General features: G+C 48.1%; 1 protein-coding gene across 1 annotated transcript in view; it reads left to right on the top strand.

Annotated features, from left to right (window-relative positions):
- Nucleotides 1-15,500, top strand: part of LOC119963902 (lysine-specific demethylase 3A-like) — a 97,319-nt gene extending 81,819 nt beyond the window's left edge. Inside the window, exons 20-25 of the mRNA XM_038793294.1 lie at nt 177-307; nt 413-532; nt 5,413-5,552; nt 9,405-9,581; nt 10,626-10,760; nt 14,833-15,500. Coding sequence (XP_038649222.1) covers nt 177-307; nt 413-532; nt 5,413-5,552; nt 9,405-9,581; nt 10,626-10,760; nt 14,833-14,919 — 790 coding nt within the window. The 3' untranslated portion in view covers nt 14,920-15,500. The remainder of the gene's footprint in view (nt 1-176; nt 308-412; nt 533-5,412; nt 5,553-9,404; nt 9,582-10,625; nt 10,761-14,832) is intronic.
- The last annotated feature ends 992 nt before the right edge of the window (nt 15,501-16,492 follow it).

Genomic DNA, 16,492 nt, shown 5'->3' with positions numbered 1-16,492 from the left:
TTTAATCATCCATCCCTCCTTACCTTTAGTTGGGGCCGCTGCCAATGTTGCGATCTATTTGGTGAAGATGTTCACACAGTGTTGTTAAGTCTGGAACCCTGGAGTCATCGATAAAGCAACAATATGTGTCCAAATTATCAAATGGTTGCCTCCCGTCTTGATTGTTTTCCTTACAGATTTGATGACCTGATGAATAATCTACCTTTGCCTGAATATACCAAAAGAGATGGTAAACTGAACCTGGCCTCCAGGCTGCCAGAGTTTTTTGTCAGACCTGATTTGGGACCAAAGATGTACAATGCTTACGGTGAGTGAGCTGTGTTTTTTTTTCCCCTTTCCATGCTGTCAACACATGTTTGAAGAAGTGGTGATTCTTACCGTAAATGGTTAACTCTTTCACCTGTTCTTCTAGGATTATTATCAGCAGAAGATAGAAAGTTTGGCACGACCAACCTCCACTTGGATGTGTCAGATGCTGCTAATGTTATGGTGTACGTTGGGATCCCCAGTGGCCTGCCCAATCATGAAGAGGGTGAGTGCTGAATGACTCTGACCTGCCAAATAAACTACTTTGAAATGAAATTGCTGAATAGCAATTCTTTATGCAACTTTCATGGGATTGCTGACGCTCCAGTGCAGTACTGAGGGAGTAACATCTTGAGATGTTGTCTTTCAGGTGAAACATTAAACTGAGGGATTGTCTACCCTCCCGCATGGACGTAAAGGCTCCTTATGGCATTATTTTAATGATCAGGGCTGTTCTCCCAATGATCTGGCTGATTATCTCTCAGTCCAATGCAACGGTGGTAGTTGTTATGGGGAACATGTTGCTAAGGGCACTGAAAGAACTGCTGCTTTTTTCAATACTATCATGAGACTTTTTAAAGCTGTGTCGAAGGGGTCAGACAGGCTCTAATTGAAACCTGTTGCAAACCTGGGGCCTCTGGCAATGCTGCAGTACCTCAGTACTGCATCAGAGTGGCAGCCTAGAGCATGCACTGTAAGGCTTAAATGTATCCAAGTATGCAGTCGGACATTTCTCTATAAAGCAACTTACCCCTATGAAATGTTGCTTCTGTGGCAGGAAACTAACTTCTTTTGTAGGCAAACCTCCATATCCTTCACAAAGTGGCATAAAAAGTGGCAAATATTGGTGGGAGGACTGGGAAATCTTTAGGGGCCAACAGAAAGCTACTAAAAAAGATATAAAGAAGAGTAAGATAGATTATGAGAGTAAACTTGCTCAGAATATAAAAACAGATAGTAAAAGTTTCTACAAATATATAAAACAAAAAAGAGTGGCTAAGGTAAATATTGGTCCTTTAGAGGATGAGAAGGGAGTTTTAATAATGGGAGATGAGGAAATGGCTGAGGAACTGAACAGGTTTTTTGGGTCGGTCTTCACAGTGGAAGACACAAGTAACATGCCAGTGACTGATAGAAATGAGGCTATGACAGGTGAGGACCTTGAGATGATTGTTATCACTAAGGAGGTAGTGATGGGCAAGCTAATGGGGCTAAAGATAGACAAGTCTCCTGGCCCTGATGGAATGCATCCTAGAATGCTAAAAGAGATGGCTAGGGAAATTGCAAATGCACTAGTGATAATTTACCAAAATTCACTAGACTCTGGGGTGGTCCCAGCGGATTGGAAATTAGCAAACGTGACACAACTGTTTAAAAAAGGAGGTAGGCAGAGAGCGGGTAATTATAGGCCAGTGAGCTTAACTTCGGTAGTAGGGAAGATGCTGGAATCTATCATCAACGAAGAAATTCGGTGACCTTTACGTTAGTGATGGAAAGGGATAAGTATACCCCGCAGGGCAAGAGTTATAGCTGGGGGAAGGGCAATTATGATGCCATTAGATATGACTTAGGATGTGTAGGTTGGAGAAGTAGGCTGCAAGGGTTGGGCACACTGGATATGTGAAGCTTGTTCAAGGAACAGCTATTGCATGTTCTTGATAAGTACGTACCAGTCAGGCAGGGAGGAAGGGGTCGAGCGAGGGAATCGTGGTTTACCAAAGAAGTGGAATCTCTTGTTAAGAGGAAGAAGGAGGCCTATGTGAAGATGAGGCGTGAAGTTTCAGTTGGGGCGCTTGATAGTTACAAGGAAGCGAGGAAGGATCTAAAGAGAGAGCTGAGACGAGCAAGGAGGGGACATGAGAAGTCTTTGGCAGGTAGGATCAAGGAAAACCCAAAAGCTTTCTATAGGTATGTCAGGAATAAAAGAATGACTAGGGTAAGAGTAGGGCCAGTCAAGGACAGTGGTGGGAAGTTGTGTGTGGAGGCTGAGGAGATAAGCGAGATACTAAATGAATACTTTTCGTCAGTATTCACTCAAGAAAAAGATAATATTGTGGAGGAGAATGCTGAGACCCAGGCTATTAGAATAGATGGCATTGAGGTGCGTAGGGAAGAAGTGTTGGCAATTCTGGACAAGGTGAAAATAGATAAGTCCCCGGGGCCTGATGGGATTTATCCTAGGATTCTCTGGGAAGCCAGGGAAGAGATTGCTGAGCCTTTGGCTTTGATTTTTAGGTCATCATTGGCTACAGGAATAGTGCCAGAGGACTGGAGGATAGCAAATGTGGTCCCTTTGTTCAAGAAGGGGAGTAGAGATAACCCCGGTAACTATAGGCCGGTGAGCCTAACGTCTGTGGTGGGTAAAGTCTTGGAGAGGATTATAAAAGATACGATTTATAATCAACTAGATAGGAATAATATGATTAGGGATAGTCAGCATGGTTTTGTGAAGGGTAGGTCATGCCTCACAAACCTTATCGAGTTCTTTGAGAAGGTGACTGAACAGGTAGACTAGGGTAGAGCAGTTGATGTGGTGTATATGGATTTCAGTAAAGCGTTTGATAAGGTTCCCCACAGTCGGCTATTACAGAAAATACGGAGGCTGGGGATTGAGGGTGATTTAGAGATGTGGATCAGAAATTGGCTAGTTGAAAGAAGACAGAGAGTGGTAGTTGATGGGAAATGTTCAGAATGGAGTTCAGTTACGAGTGGCGTACCACAAGGATCTGTTCTGGGGCCGTTGCTGTTTGTCATTTTTATAAATGACCTAGAGGAGGGCGCAGAAGGATGGGTGAGTAAATTTGCAGACGACACTAAAGTCGGTGGAGTTGTAGACAGTGCGGAAGGATGTTGCAGGTTATAGAGGGACATAGATAAGCTGCAGAGCTGGGCTGAGAGGTGGCAAATGGAGTTTAATGTGGAGAAGTGTGAGGTGATTCACTTTGGAAAGAATAACAGGAATGCAGAATATTTGGCTAATGGTAAAATTCTTGGTAGTGTGGATGAGCAGAGGGATCTCGGTGTCCATGTACATAGATCCCTGAAAGTTGCCACCCAGGTTGATAGGGTTGTGAAGAAGGCCTATGGTGTGTTGGCCTTTATTGGTAGAGGGATTGAGTTCCGGAGCCATGAGGTCATGTTGCAGTTGTACAAAACTCTAGTACGGCCGCATTTGGAGTATTGCGTACAGTTCTGGTCGCCTCATTATAGGAAGGACGTGGAAGCTTTGGAACGGGTGCAGAGGAGATTTACCAGGATGTTGCCTGGTATGGAGGGAAAATCTTATGAGGAAAGGCTGATGGACTTGAGGTTGTTTTCGTTAGAGAGAAGAAGGTTAAGAGGTGACTTAATAGAGGCATACAAAATGATCAGAGGGTTAGATAGGGTGGACAGCGAGTGCCTTCTCCCGTGGATGGAGGTGGCTAGCACGAGGGGACATAGCCTTAAATTGAGGGGTAATAGATATAGGACAGAGGTCAGAGGTGGGTTTTTTACGCAAAGAGTGGTGAGGCCGTGGAATGCCCTACCTGCAACAGTAGTGAACTCGCCAACATTGAGGGCATTTAAAAGTTTATTGGATAAGCATATGGATGATAAGGGCATAGTGTAGGTTAGATGGCCTTTAGTATTTTCCATGTCGGTGCAACATCGAGGGCCGAAGGGCCTGTACTGTGCTGTATCGTTCTATGTTCTATGTTCTAAATAGCGAGGCATCTGGATAGAAATTGTCCCATTGGGCAGATGCAGCATGGGTTCATAAAGGGCAGGTCATCCCTAACTAATTTAGTGGAATTTTTTGAGGACATTACCAGTGCAGTAGATAACGGGGAGCCAATGGATGTGCTATATCTGGATTTCTAGAAAGCCTTTGACAAGGTGCCACACAAAAGGTTGCTGCATAAGATAAAGATACATGGCATTAAGGGTAAAGTAGCATGGATAGAGGATTGGTTAATTAATAGAAAGCAAAGAGTTGGAATTAATGGGTGTTTCTCTGGTTGGCAATCAGTAGCTCGTGGTGTCCCAAAGGGATCAATGTTGTTGGGCCCACAATTGTTCACAATTTACATAGATGATTTGGAGTTGGGGACCAAGGGCAATGTGTCCAAGCTTGCAGATGGCACTAAGATGAGTGGTAAAGCGAAAAGTGCAGAGGATACTGGAAGTCTGCAGAGGGATTTGGATAGGTTAAGTGAATGGGCTAGGGTCTGGCAGATGGAATACAATGTTGACAAATGTGAGGTTATCCATTTTGGTAGGAATAAAAGGAAAAGGAATTATTATTTAAATGATAAAATATTAAAGCATGTGGCTGTGCAGAGAGACCCGGGTGTGCTAGTGCAAGAGTCGCAAAAAGTTGGTTTACAGGTGCAACAGGTGATTAAGAAGGCAAATGGAATTTTGTCCTTCATTGCTAGAGGGATGGAGTTTAAGACTAGGGAGGTTATGCTGCAATTGTATAAGGTGTTAGTGAGGCCACACCTGGAGTATTGTGTTCAGTTTTGGTCTCCTTACTTGAGAAAGGACATACTGGCACTGGAGGGTGTGCAGAGGAGATTCACTAGGTTAATCCCAGAGTTGAAGGGGTTGGATTATGAGGAGAGGTTGAGTAGACTGGGACTGTACTCGTTGGAATTTAGAAGGATGCGGGGGGATCTTATAGAAACATATTAAATTATGAAGGGAATAGATAGGATAGATGCGGGCAGGTTGTTTCCACTGGCGGGTGAAAACAGAACTAGGGAGCATAGCCTCAAAATAAGGGGAAGTAGATTTAGGACTGAGTTTAGGAGGAACTTCTTCACCCAAAGGGTTGTGAATCTATGGAATTCCTTGCCCAGTGAAGCAGTTGAAGCTCCTTCAATAAATGTTTTTAAGATAAAGATACTTAGTTTTTTGAAGAATAAAGGGATTAAGGGTTATGGTGTTCGGGCCGGAAAGTGGAGCTGAGTCCACAAAAGATCAGCCATGATCTAATTGAATGGCGGAGCAGGCTCGAGGGGCCAGATGGCCTACTCCTGCTCCTAGTTCTTATATTCTTATGTTGCACCGAAACAACTGTTTACTGACAAGTTGTTTGGTTTACGAATCATTTTATTTTGATAGAAATTCTTAAGACCATGGAGGATGGTGATGCAGATGAGTTAACAATAAAACGCTTCACAGAGTCCAGTGAACGGCCTGGTGCCTTGTGGCACATTTACTCCGCCAAAGATGCAGAGAAGATCCGAGATCTACTGAGGAAGGTAAGATGGGGGAGACGGTTGAGGTTTGGCAGAGAACATTTGTAATTATTCTGGCATTGCTGTCGCTGGCAGAGAAACGGGAATTGTGTGTCTTGTTTTCCAAGAGGGTCGAAGGATCGCTGAGATGGGGGAGATAATACTGTTTCAGGTGGCCATCTCTAATCATCCTTTACGGTTTGCACCTTGCGACACACCACAAATCCGTTGGCCCTCATTTTTCCCCATCCCAGCCAAAAGGAAGCTTCTTTGACCACTCTGACTCCACGTGGCGTAGCGTTGTTGGCTGTTTCAACCTGCTAAATGGCAACCAAACTTCTGTCTTCGCCAACCTCTTTTTCCAGCTGTGCATTTTTCTCTTTCACTCTTGCCAAGGGCCATCAAGCCAATCTCTGTGACCTCCAGTGTGAGAGTCACAATCTTCAGTGAATTTCACATTCATTGGAGTTCACTAGATGACCTCCAATTGCATTGCCTCATCTCAGCCAAAGCATACAAGTCTATGGGTCAAGTTCTGCAAAAAGGGATTAGAAGGGGTGGTTGTTTTTGACCGGCACAGATGCAATGGGCCAAAGGACCTTTCCTGTGCTGTAGTCCTCTATTTTTAAAAACATTTTATTAAGGTATTTATGATTTTATAGCAATAAACACAACTGCAAATACAAATATAAACATAGTTCAGTGTGGAACACATCCCTCCATCTCCCACTGTTCCCGCCTACTCTAGACACAAAATAGCCTGACTCCTCCCTACCCCCTGATCCCCCCCCCCCCCCCCCCCCCCCCCCCCCCACCCTTATTGAACCTGCTGACAGTTTTTTTTCTCCGATGAAGTCGATAAACGGCTGCCATCTCTGAACGAACCCTAACGATAATCCTCTCAGGGTGAACTTAATTTTCTCAAGTCTAAGAAACCCAGCCATGTCGCTAACCCAAACCCCTGATTTCTGGGGCTTCGAGTCCCTCCAAGCTAACAATATCCGTCTCGGGGCTACCAAAGAGGCAAAGGCCAAAACATCAGCTTCTCTCGCCCCCTGGACTCCCAGATCTTCCGACACTCCAAAAATTGCCATCTCTGGACTCGGCGCCACCCTCGTTTTTAGCACCGTGGACATGACATCCGCGAATCCCTGCCAGTATCCCCTAAGCTTCGGACATGCCCAAAACATGTGGACATGGTTTGCGGACCCTCCCGTGCACCTCACACACACCTATCCTCCACCCCAAAAAACTTGCTCATCCAGGCCACCGTCATGTGTGCCCGGTGAACCACCTTGAATTGTATCAGGCTGAGCCTGGCACATGATGAGGACTTGTTGACTCTGCTCAAAGCATCTGGCCACAGACCCACCACTATCTCCCCTCCCAGCTCATCTTCCCATTTACGCTTTAGCTCACCTATCTGGGTTTCCTCCCACTCCATAAGTTCTTTATAGATTTCCGAAACCTTCCCCTCCCCCAACCCCATTCTAGAAACTACCTTGTCCTGTATCTCCTGTGGAGGTAGAAGTGGAAAGGTTGAAACTTGCCTTCGCGCAAAATCCCTTATCTGCAGATATTGAAACCCATTCCCTCCCGGTAATTCAAACTCCTCCTCTAAATCCTCCAAACACGGAAAGCTCCCGTCAATAAATAGATCCCCCAGCCTCTCAATCCCTGCGCTCTGCCACCTCCAAAACCCCCATCCAGCCTCCCCGGGACAAACCGGTGGTTGCCACAAATTGGAGCCCATACCCAAGGCTCCCTCCACTCTCATATGTTTCCACCACTGCCCCCTAACTCTCAGAGCCACTACTACCACTGGGTTTGTGGAGTACCGGGCCAGCGAGAACAGCAGAGGAGCTGTTACCAATGCCCCCAAACCTGTGCCCTTACATGATGCCGCCATTATCCACTTCCTAATCATGGCTATATTTGCCGCCCAGTAGTAGTTACTAAAGTTCGGCAGTGCCAGTCCCACCCCCCTCCCCCTCTGCTCCGCTCCAGCAACACTTTCTTTACTCGCGGCTAACCGGGTCAAATTTAATTCATGAAACTGCTCCCATTCCTGTGCCACCTGAATTCCTAGGTAACTGAAACTCCCTCCCGAGAACCGGCCAGATTCCCCTAATATCCGCATAATCTCTCCCATTCCCCACTAACGGGTCAGAAATATACAGGGGTAGGTCGTCTGCATATAGCAAAACCGTGTCCCAGGACCTCCCACAAATAATTCCATTCCACCCGCTTGAAGGTCTTTTCCGCATCCATAGCGACCACTACCTCCGCCTCCCTCCCCTCAGAGGACATCATAATCACATTTAGGAGCCTTCTAACGTCGGCTGTTAGCTGCCTGCCTTTAACAAACCCCATCACCCCCGGAACACAAACCTCTATCCTTGAGGCCAAATTTTGGCCAGCAATTTGGTATCGACATTCAGTAGCGTCTGTGTGACCCACATTGCTCTGGGTCCTTCTCCCGCTTCAGGATCAATGATATCGAAACCTGCGACATTGTTGGGGGAAGGACACCCCCTCTCCCTAGCCTCATTAAATGCCCTTGCCAGCAACTGACCCAGCATCCCAGAAAACTTCTAGTAAAATTCCACAGGGTAGTCATCCGGTCCCAGGGCCTTGCCCGACTACACGGCCTCCAATCCCGCTATTACTTCTACAACTACGATCCCAATCGGGGCTCCTAACCCCTCCATTAACCCTTCCTCCACCTTCGGAAACTCCAACTCTTCCAAAAAAATGCCTCTTCCCCTCCACCCCAGCTGGGGGTTCTGACTCATACAGCCGGCTATAAAGCTCCTTGAACACCCCATTCACCCCTGCTGTGTCGAAGACCGTGTTCCCTCCTCTGTCCTTCACTCTTCCTACCTGCCTGGCCCCCCCCTTTTCCTGAGCTGGTGTGCTAGCATCCTCCTGGCCTTCTCCCCATACTCGTACACCGCCCCACCGCCTTCCCTGTGGATATCAGACCAAACCCCATCTGCAGCTTCTGCCGCTCCTTCAACAACCCCGCCTCCGGGGCTTCAGAATACCTTCTATCCACCTGGAGTATTTCCCTACCCAGCCTATCCATCTCTACCTGCTCCAGCGTCTCCCTATGAACCCAAATTGAAATGAGCTCCCCCCACTAACCACTGCCTTCAGTGCTTCCCATACCGTTGCTGCTGAAACTTTCCCCGTCTCATTTATCTCCAAATAATTCTGGATAGCCTCCTGGCACCCTCCCTGTCCTTGAACTCGACTGATCCAACCTCGGATCAATTACCGTATTGAAGTCCCCCATGATCAGCTTATGCGAGTCCAGGTCCGGAATCTAACACCCGCCTCATAACCTGCATCGTCCCAATTCCGTGTGTAGATATTCACTAGTACCACCGGCATCCCCTCCAGCTTCTCACTCACTGTGATATACCTGCCCCCTGAGTCCGCCACTATATTCCCTACCTCAAATGACACCCACTTATTGATCAAGATCGCAACCCCCCCCCTATTTTTAGAGTCTAGCCCCGAGTGAAATACCTGCCTGACCCACCCCTTCCTCGGCCTAGTCTGATCCACTACCCTCAGGTGTGCCTCTTGTAACATTGCCACATCTGCCTTCAACCTCCTCAAATGCGTGAATACGCGAATCCTCTTGACCGGCCCATTCAGCCCTCTGACATTCCATGTGATCAGCCACCCACCACACTCTGGGGTAGTGAATTCCACAGATTCACAGCTCTTTGAGAGAAATAATTTCTCATCTCCGTTTTAAATCTGGTGATTGACTGGAACAGTCCGAATTTATTTTAACCAGCTGACTTGACTGGAGTTGTGAATGATTGCAGCTAGATACATACAAAACACTGTCCAATGTTTCAGGTGGCAGAAGAACAGGATCAAGAAAACCCTCCAGACCATGATCCCATTCATGATCAAAGCTGGTACCTAGACAGGACTCTACGTAAGAGACTTTATCAGGAATATAGTGTCCAGGGTTGGGCCATTGTGCAGTACCTAGGTGATGTGGTGTTCATCCCAGCTGGAGCTCCTCACCAGGTTAGTGATGGTTCACCTTTTGTCTGCAGTTTTAAAAAATTAATCAGCTGTTCCCCATTGTCTGACCAATAGGTGTAAACAAAGATCTGTTCCTGCGTGTCTGGGCACCGAGATATGTGCAGGAGGGCCCTGTGTTAACTGGCTTGCGTACGTCTCCCACCAATTCTAGCAAAAGTGTGTGACCTCTGCGTCCAGTGGATCTTACTTCGATGAACTTGAAATGAAATGAAATGAAAATCGCTTATTGTCACGAGTAGGCTTCAATGAAGTTACTGTGAAAAGCCCCTAGTCGCCACATTCCGGCACCTGTCCGGGGAGGCTGGTATGGGAATCGAACCGTGCTGCTGGCCTGCTTGGTCTGCTTTAAAAGCCAGCGATTTAGCCTGGTGAGCTAAACCAGCCCCTTGACAGAACTTGACAGAATGGTTGTTAAATCTAGCTACATATGTAAAGGAAGTGTGGAACGCTACTAGTTAAAAGTTTTTAGTGTAACCCTAGTGGTGGGGACTGGATCTGCCAAGTGTCCAGATATTCCGACGGGGGGGGGGGGGGTGGGGGGGGGGGGGGGGGGGGGGGAGAGAGGATGATTATAACTAATGTACCATTTTCTGCTTCTTCCCCATTGCCACTTAATTCTGGGCAATAGATTCATAGGTGATTGGCTCTATTCATGCCTATTCAATATTTTCTTTTTAAACATTTAAAAAAAAAAATCTGAGACAGAGTTGCGGAATATTAAGTTGTGCTAAATGTTTACTGAATAGCTACCCAGATAACTGTTGGCAAGTATGGTATTGCTCCATGCAATTTGTGAAAGTTTCCTGTCTGTGCTAAGGTTGGTGAAGGTACAACTGCAACTGGCCTCTGAATTGGGGGGGGGGTCATGTTGCACATGAGAAAATGCCCAGTAGGAACCACTGCCTTCAGGAGAAGGAGGGAAGGGACTGACGGCTGGAATCTAGTCCTGGTGCACTTACAGAAGTGTAATTTTAGTTTTGTTTCATAGAATTAATGTTTAAGCATATATTCTGTTGCTTGCTACAGGTTCACAACTTGTACAGTTGCATCAAAGTGGCGGAGGATTTCGTTTCAACTGAACATGTCAGACACTGTTTCCGACTTACGCAGGAGTTTCGACACCTCTCTCACACACATACCAACCACGAGGATAAGCTGCAGGTAAGATAAAATCAGCTCTCGAGGTGATTTGTTTACAGGGCAGTGCTTTTCTGGAAGCCATAGTTGGTTCAGTTTCTCAGCCGTGGCTCGGTTGGTAGCACCCTCGCCTCTGAATCACAAGGGCCTGGGTTCAAGCCCCACTACAGGGCAGGTGCACAAGATCGAGGCTGACCCTCCGTGCAGTACCGAGGAAGTGCTGCACTGTCTAAGAGGTGTGTGGTCTTACGGGGGTTTGCCGAGCACCGATGCCATGTTTCTTACATTACAATAGTGACTACACTTTGGAAAGTGCCCGTCTAAAAATCTTTAAGACCTGTGATGGGTTTTGAAAGCGCAATAGAAATAAAGTCATTATTTCCTTTCCTGGAATACAAGTTAAAGCACACCCCAAATTAAATACAAGGCATTCACCATTTAACTCATATTTTGATATTGCTTTTAAGCATTGCATGCAGGAAAGGCTTTTATGTGGAGAGGGGAATGAATTCTGTGGCTCAATTAGGGGCAGCAGGGTAGCATGGTGGTTAGCATAAATGCTTCACAGCTCCAGGGTCCCAGGTTCGATTCCCGGCTGGGTCACTGTCTGTGTGGAGTCTGCACGTCCTCCCCCTGTGCGTGGGTTTCCTCCGGGTGCTCCGGTTTCCTCCCACAGTCCAAAGATGTGCGGGTTAGGTGGATTGGCCATGCTAAATTGCCCGTAGTGTCCTAATAAAAGTAAGGTTAAGGGGGGAGGTTGTTGGGTTACGGGTATAGGGTGGATACGTGGGTTTGAGTAGGGTGATCATGGCTCGGCACAACATTGAGGGCCGACGGGCCTGTTCTGTGCTGTACTGTTCTATGTTCTATGTTCTAATTGGTGGCATTTCCTGCTTCTGAATTGGAAGATTTTGGGTTCATTTTCCACTCTTGGAAGTGCCATTTGTTTGGTTGAGACATTTGGGCTAATGTGTGGCACGGATATTGCTTGCCGTACTAGTGCCAGGCAATGATCATCTCAACAAGAAATAATTTAACCTTAGCATTGTATCAACATCTTGGGGGTTATCATAGAGGGCCGGATTTCGAATAATGAGATCCGACCCACTAAAGACGAGTCATAATACAGGAGGGAGATAGAGAACCTAGTGGAGTGGTGCAACGACAACAATCTATCCCTCGATGCCAGCAAAATTAAAGAACTGGTCATTGACTTCAGGAAGCAAAGTACTGTACACACCCTGTCAGCATCAATGGGGCCGAGATAGAAATGGTTGACAGTTTCAAATTCGTTGGGGTACACATTTCCAAAAATCTGTCCTGATCCACCCACGTCGATGCTACCACCAAGAAAGCACAACAGCGCCTATACTTCCTCAGGAAACTAAGCGGCATGTCCACATTAACTCTACCAACTTTTACAGATGCACCATAGACAGCATCCTATCGGGCTGCATCACAGCCTGGTATGGCAACTGCTCGGCCCAAGACCACAAGAAGCTTCAGAGAGTCGTGAACACCGCCCAGTCCACACGAACCTGCCTCCCATCCATTGACTCCAACTACACCTCCCGCTGCCGGGGGAAAGCGGGCAGCATAATCAAAGACCCCTCCCACCCGGCTTACTCACTCTTTCAACTGCTTCCATCGGGCAGGAGATATAAAAGTCTGAGAACACGCACGAACAGACTCAAAAACAGCTTCTTCCCCACTGTTACCAGACTCCTAAACGACCCTCTTATGGACTGACCTCATTAACACTACACCCTGTATGCTTCACCCGATTCACCCGACGCCGGTGTTATGTAGTTACATTGTGTACCCTGTGTTGCCCTATTATGTATTTTCTTTTATTTCCTTTTCTTTTCATTTACTTAATGATTTGTTGAACTGCTTGCTGAAAAATAGAACATAGAACAGTACAGCACAGAACAGGCCCTTTGGCCCTCGATGTTGTGCCGAGCCATGATCACCCTACTCAAACCCACGTATCCACCCTATACCCGTAACCCAACAACCCCCCCTTAACCTTACTTTTTAGGACACTACGGGCAATTTAGCATGGCCAATCCACCTAACCCGCACATCTTTGGACTGTGGGAGGAAACCGGAGCACCCGGAGGAAATCCACGCACACACGGGGAGGACGTGCAGACTCCGCACAGACAGTGACCCAGCCGGGAATCGAACCTGGGACCCTGGAGCTGTGAAGCATTTATGCTAACCACCATGCTACCGTGCTGCCCAATACTTTTCACTGTACCTCGGTGCACGTGACAATAAACAAAATCCAAATCCAAATCATGTTCCAGAAGCTAAACTGAACCACCCATATAAAATACAGTGGTTACAAGAGCAGGACAGCAGCTGCGAATTCTCTAACTCGTCTGACTCCCTAGAGTCTGTATTCTCGAGTTGAGTCTTGTAGATGGAGTGTGATGGTGTGGTAACTGGAAACCACAAAGTAGGTAGTAGAATGCGTATATTGTATCCACTTGCCTGGATGGCTGTGGCTCCAACAACACTCTCTTTGACACCATCCAAGAAAAAGCAGCCACCCCGTCCTCCATCTTCAACATTCACTTCTTCCACCACAAACACACAGTGGGTAGAGGCAAGAACCCTCACAACATTTAAGGAGCGTTTAGATGAGCCCTTGAAACACCTTAGCATACAAGGCTACGGACTAAGTGCTGGAAAATGGGATTAGATAGGTCGGTGCTTGATGACCAGTGCAGATACAATGGGGCTGAATATCCTCTTTTTGTGCTGTAAAATGCAATGGGCCGAATTTGTGAAGGCCGTCGTGAACTCGGCCGAGGTTCACGACGACCTTGGAGCCCGCTCCCCGCACCTAATTCACCCCCACCCGGGGGGCTAGGAGCGGGCCTCCGTCTTTCTCGGCAGCGACCTCGTCGGCGCATTTGTGAAGTCATCCGCGCGGGTTGCTGGTTCCAACCCGCGCATGTGCGGATGACTTCATCGCGCAGACGGCACGAACCCGCGCATGCGCGGTGGCCGTCTTTCTCCTCAGCCGCTCGGCAAGACTTGGCGGCTTGATCTTGCCGGGCGGTGGAGGGGAAAGAGTGCGTCCTTTTTGGACGGTGGACCGACGATCGGTGGGCACCGATCGCGGGCCTGTCCCCTCCCGAGCACAGTCGTGGTGCTCCCGTCCCAATCGGGCCCCTAGAAGCCCCAAACGGGCGTCTGGCACCCGTTTCATGACGGCAGCGACCAGGTGTGGTTGCTGCCGTGTTGAAACGGGCGTGAAGGGCCGGCCGCTCAGCCCATCTGGCTCGGAGATTCGCCGATTTTTACGAGCGGGGGGGCGTAAAAAATGTCGGGGGGCCCTCCCGCGATTCTCCCAGGCCGCGTGGGGAGCGGAGAATTCCGCTCCATGACAGTGTGTACCATCTAGAAGTTGCTCCGCAGCAGCTCATCAAGCCTCTTCTGGCAACACTTTCTCTACAAGCTGGAAGGACAAGGGCAGCAGATACATGGGGACACCACCATCTCAAAGTTTCCCTCCGAGTCGCTCATCATCCTGACTTGGAAATATATTGTTACTCCTTCACTGTCGCTGGGTCAAATTTCTGGAACTCCCTCCCTAACAGCACTGTGCGTGTACCACATGGACTACTGCTAAGGAGACATCTTACCGCCACAATCTACCTAAAAAATCTGAACAATGTTTAGGGCTTGACTTAATTTGTGACTCCGATTAGTCAATCAGATGTAAGAATTTGTAGCTTTGGGTAGTGGGATATTTGGTAACCATATCGGGTGAGCTGGTTGTGTAGTTTAATGTCACTGGCCCAGGCTAATACCCTGGAGACACCGGTTCCTATCCCACCAACTGATTCACTAATGTCCTTTTTAAGGGAAGGAAATCTGCCATCCTTAACTGGTCTGGCCTACATGTGACTCCAGACTTTAAACTTTTTTGAAATGGCTGAGCAAGCCACTCGGTTCAAGGGCAATTAGGGATGGAGAGCAAATGCTGGTTCTGCCAGTGATGCCCACAATGCTTGAAATAATGAGGGCGGGGAGAAATAAGATTTCCATGATACATTTGTGTTTTTCATTTTGTGTATAGGTGAAGAATATTATCTACCATGCCGTGAAGGATGCTGTTGGGATGTTGAAAGCTCACGAATCCAGCCTTCTCAAGACTCCAGTCTGAAGCACCAATTAAAATCTGGGTTGTCCTGAAAAAAAACCTCACCGTAATCTTACGGGCAACTTTTTTTTTTAAAAGAAGAAAATGACTTGCTCAAGGAGGCGACGTGATGATACCTTTGCATTAAACAGGTTGAACTTTTCTCGTGAATGGCGTGGGAAAAAAGCACAATATAGTATCTGTAATATACTTTAATTTTGCAAAACCTGAGAAATGAAGATGGTCTGTAAACTCCACATCCTATTTGTAGCAAACAAATTTTGGATCTCTTCCCCAATTTTCTTTTTTATGGTTGTAGCATTGTGCTTCGGCCTATGGACATTTATTCACTCTCCTTTCCCAAAGAGAGATTGTGTATTGGGATAAAGGTATCTGGAGAAGTACCTTGTACAAATAAAAACTTATTTGTGGTTACTATGGAGGTTGGAGCAGGCGACTGGGATCCAATAGAAAGGGTAGCCCCCTGTGAATTAGTTGCAGATGTTATTTTCAGTGCCTCTGGTGTAATTGGCGGCACGTCTGTGTGTGTGTATTTAATTTCCATTTTCTACAATTGTCACCGCTTAAAATCGAACTGAATCCTGCCTGAAAGTATCCTCTTTGCTTCGTCAGTCACTACTGGATGCTACTCCTTTAACCTGCTTAACCAATGGTGCACAATGTCCAACACACATTTAGTTAGGGTAGCACAGTGGTTAGCACACAGTTGCTTCACAGCTCCAGGGTCCCAGGTTCGATTCACGGCTCGGATTCACTGTCTGTGCGGAGTCTGCACGTCCTCCCCGTGTCTGCGTGGGTTTCCTCCGGGTGCTCCGGTTTCCTCCCACAGTCCAAAGATGTGCAGGTTAGGTGGATTGGCCATGATAAATTGCCCTTAGTGTGTAAAAAGGTTGGGTGGGGTTGCTGAGTTACGGGGATAGGGTTGAGACGTGGGGTGCTCTTTCCAAGGGCCGGTACAAACTCGATGGGCGGAATGGCTTCTTCTGCACTGTAAATTTTATGATTCTAGTTTTGGCATTCTGCTATCCACATGCAGCAGATTGTGATAGACACCATGGGCGGGATTCTCCCCTACCCGGCGGGGCGGGGGGTCCCGGAGTGGCGCCAACCACTCCGGCGTCGGGCCTCCGCAAAGGTGCGGAATTCTCGGCACCTTTAGGGGCCAAGTCCTGACATTGAGGGGTCAGGCCCATGCCGGAGTGATTGGCTCCACACCGACTGGTGCCCAAACAGGCTCCAGCGGCCTTTGATGCCCGCCACCCGGCGCCGGAGCTGGCCGCCACCGGTGCATGCGCGCTGGGGGATTCTCTTCCGCCTCCACCATGGTGGAGGCCGTGGCGGCGGCGGAAGAAAAAGAGTGCCCCCACAGCACTGGCCTGCCCGCCGATCGGTGGGCCCCGATCGCGGGCCTGGGCACCCCCCGGGGTCCGATTGCCCGCGACCCCCCCAGGACCCCGGGGGCCCGCTCACGCCGCCGATCCCGCCGCCACCAGAGGTGGTTCAAACCACGGCGGCGGGAGAGGCCTCCCAGCGGCGGGACTTCGGCCCATCGCGGGCCGGAGAATCGGCGCAGGGG

This window comes from Scyliorhinus canicula, chromosome 3, assembly GCF_902713615.1.
Source record: "Scyliorhinus canicula chromosome 3, sScyCan1.1, whole genome shotgun sequence".
Taxonomy (NCBI): domain Eukaryota; kingdom Metazoa; phylum Chordata; class Chondrichthyes; order Carcharhiniformes; family Scyliorhinidae; genus Scyliorhinus; species Scyliorhinus canicula.
Note: the sequence above shows the minus strand (reverse complement) of the source record. Positions and strands in the feature narration are given on the sequence as shown.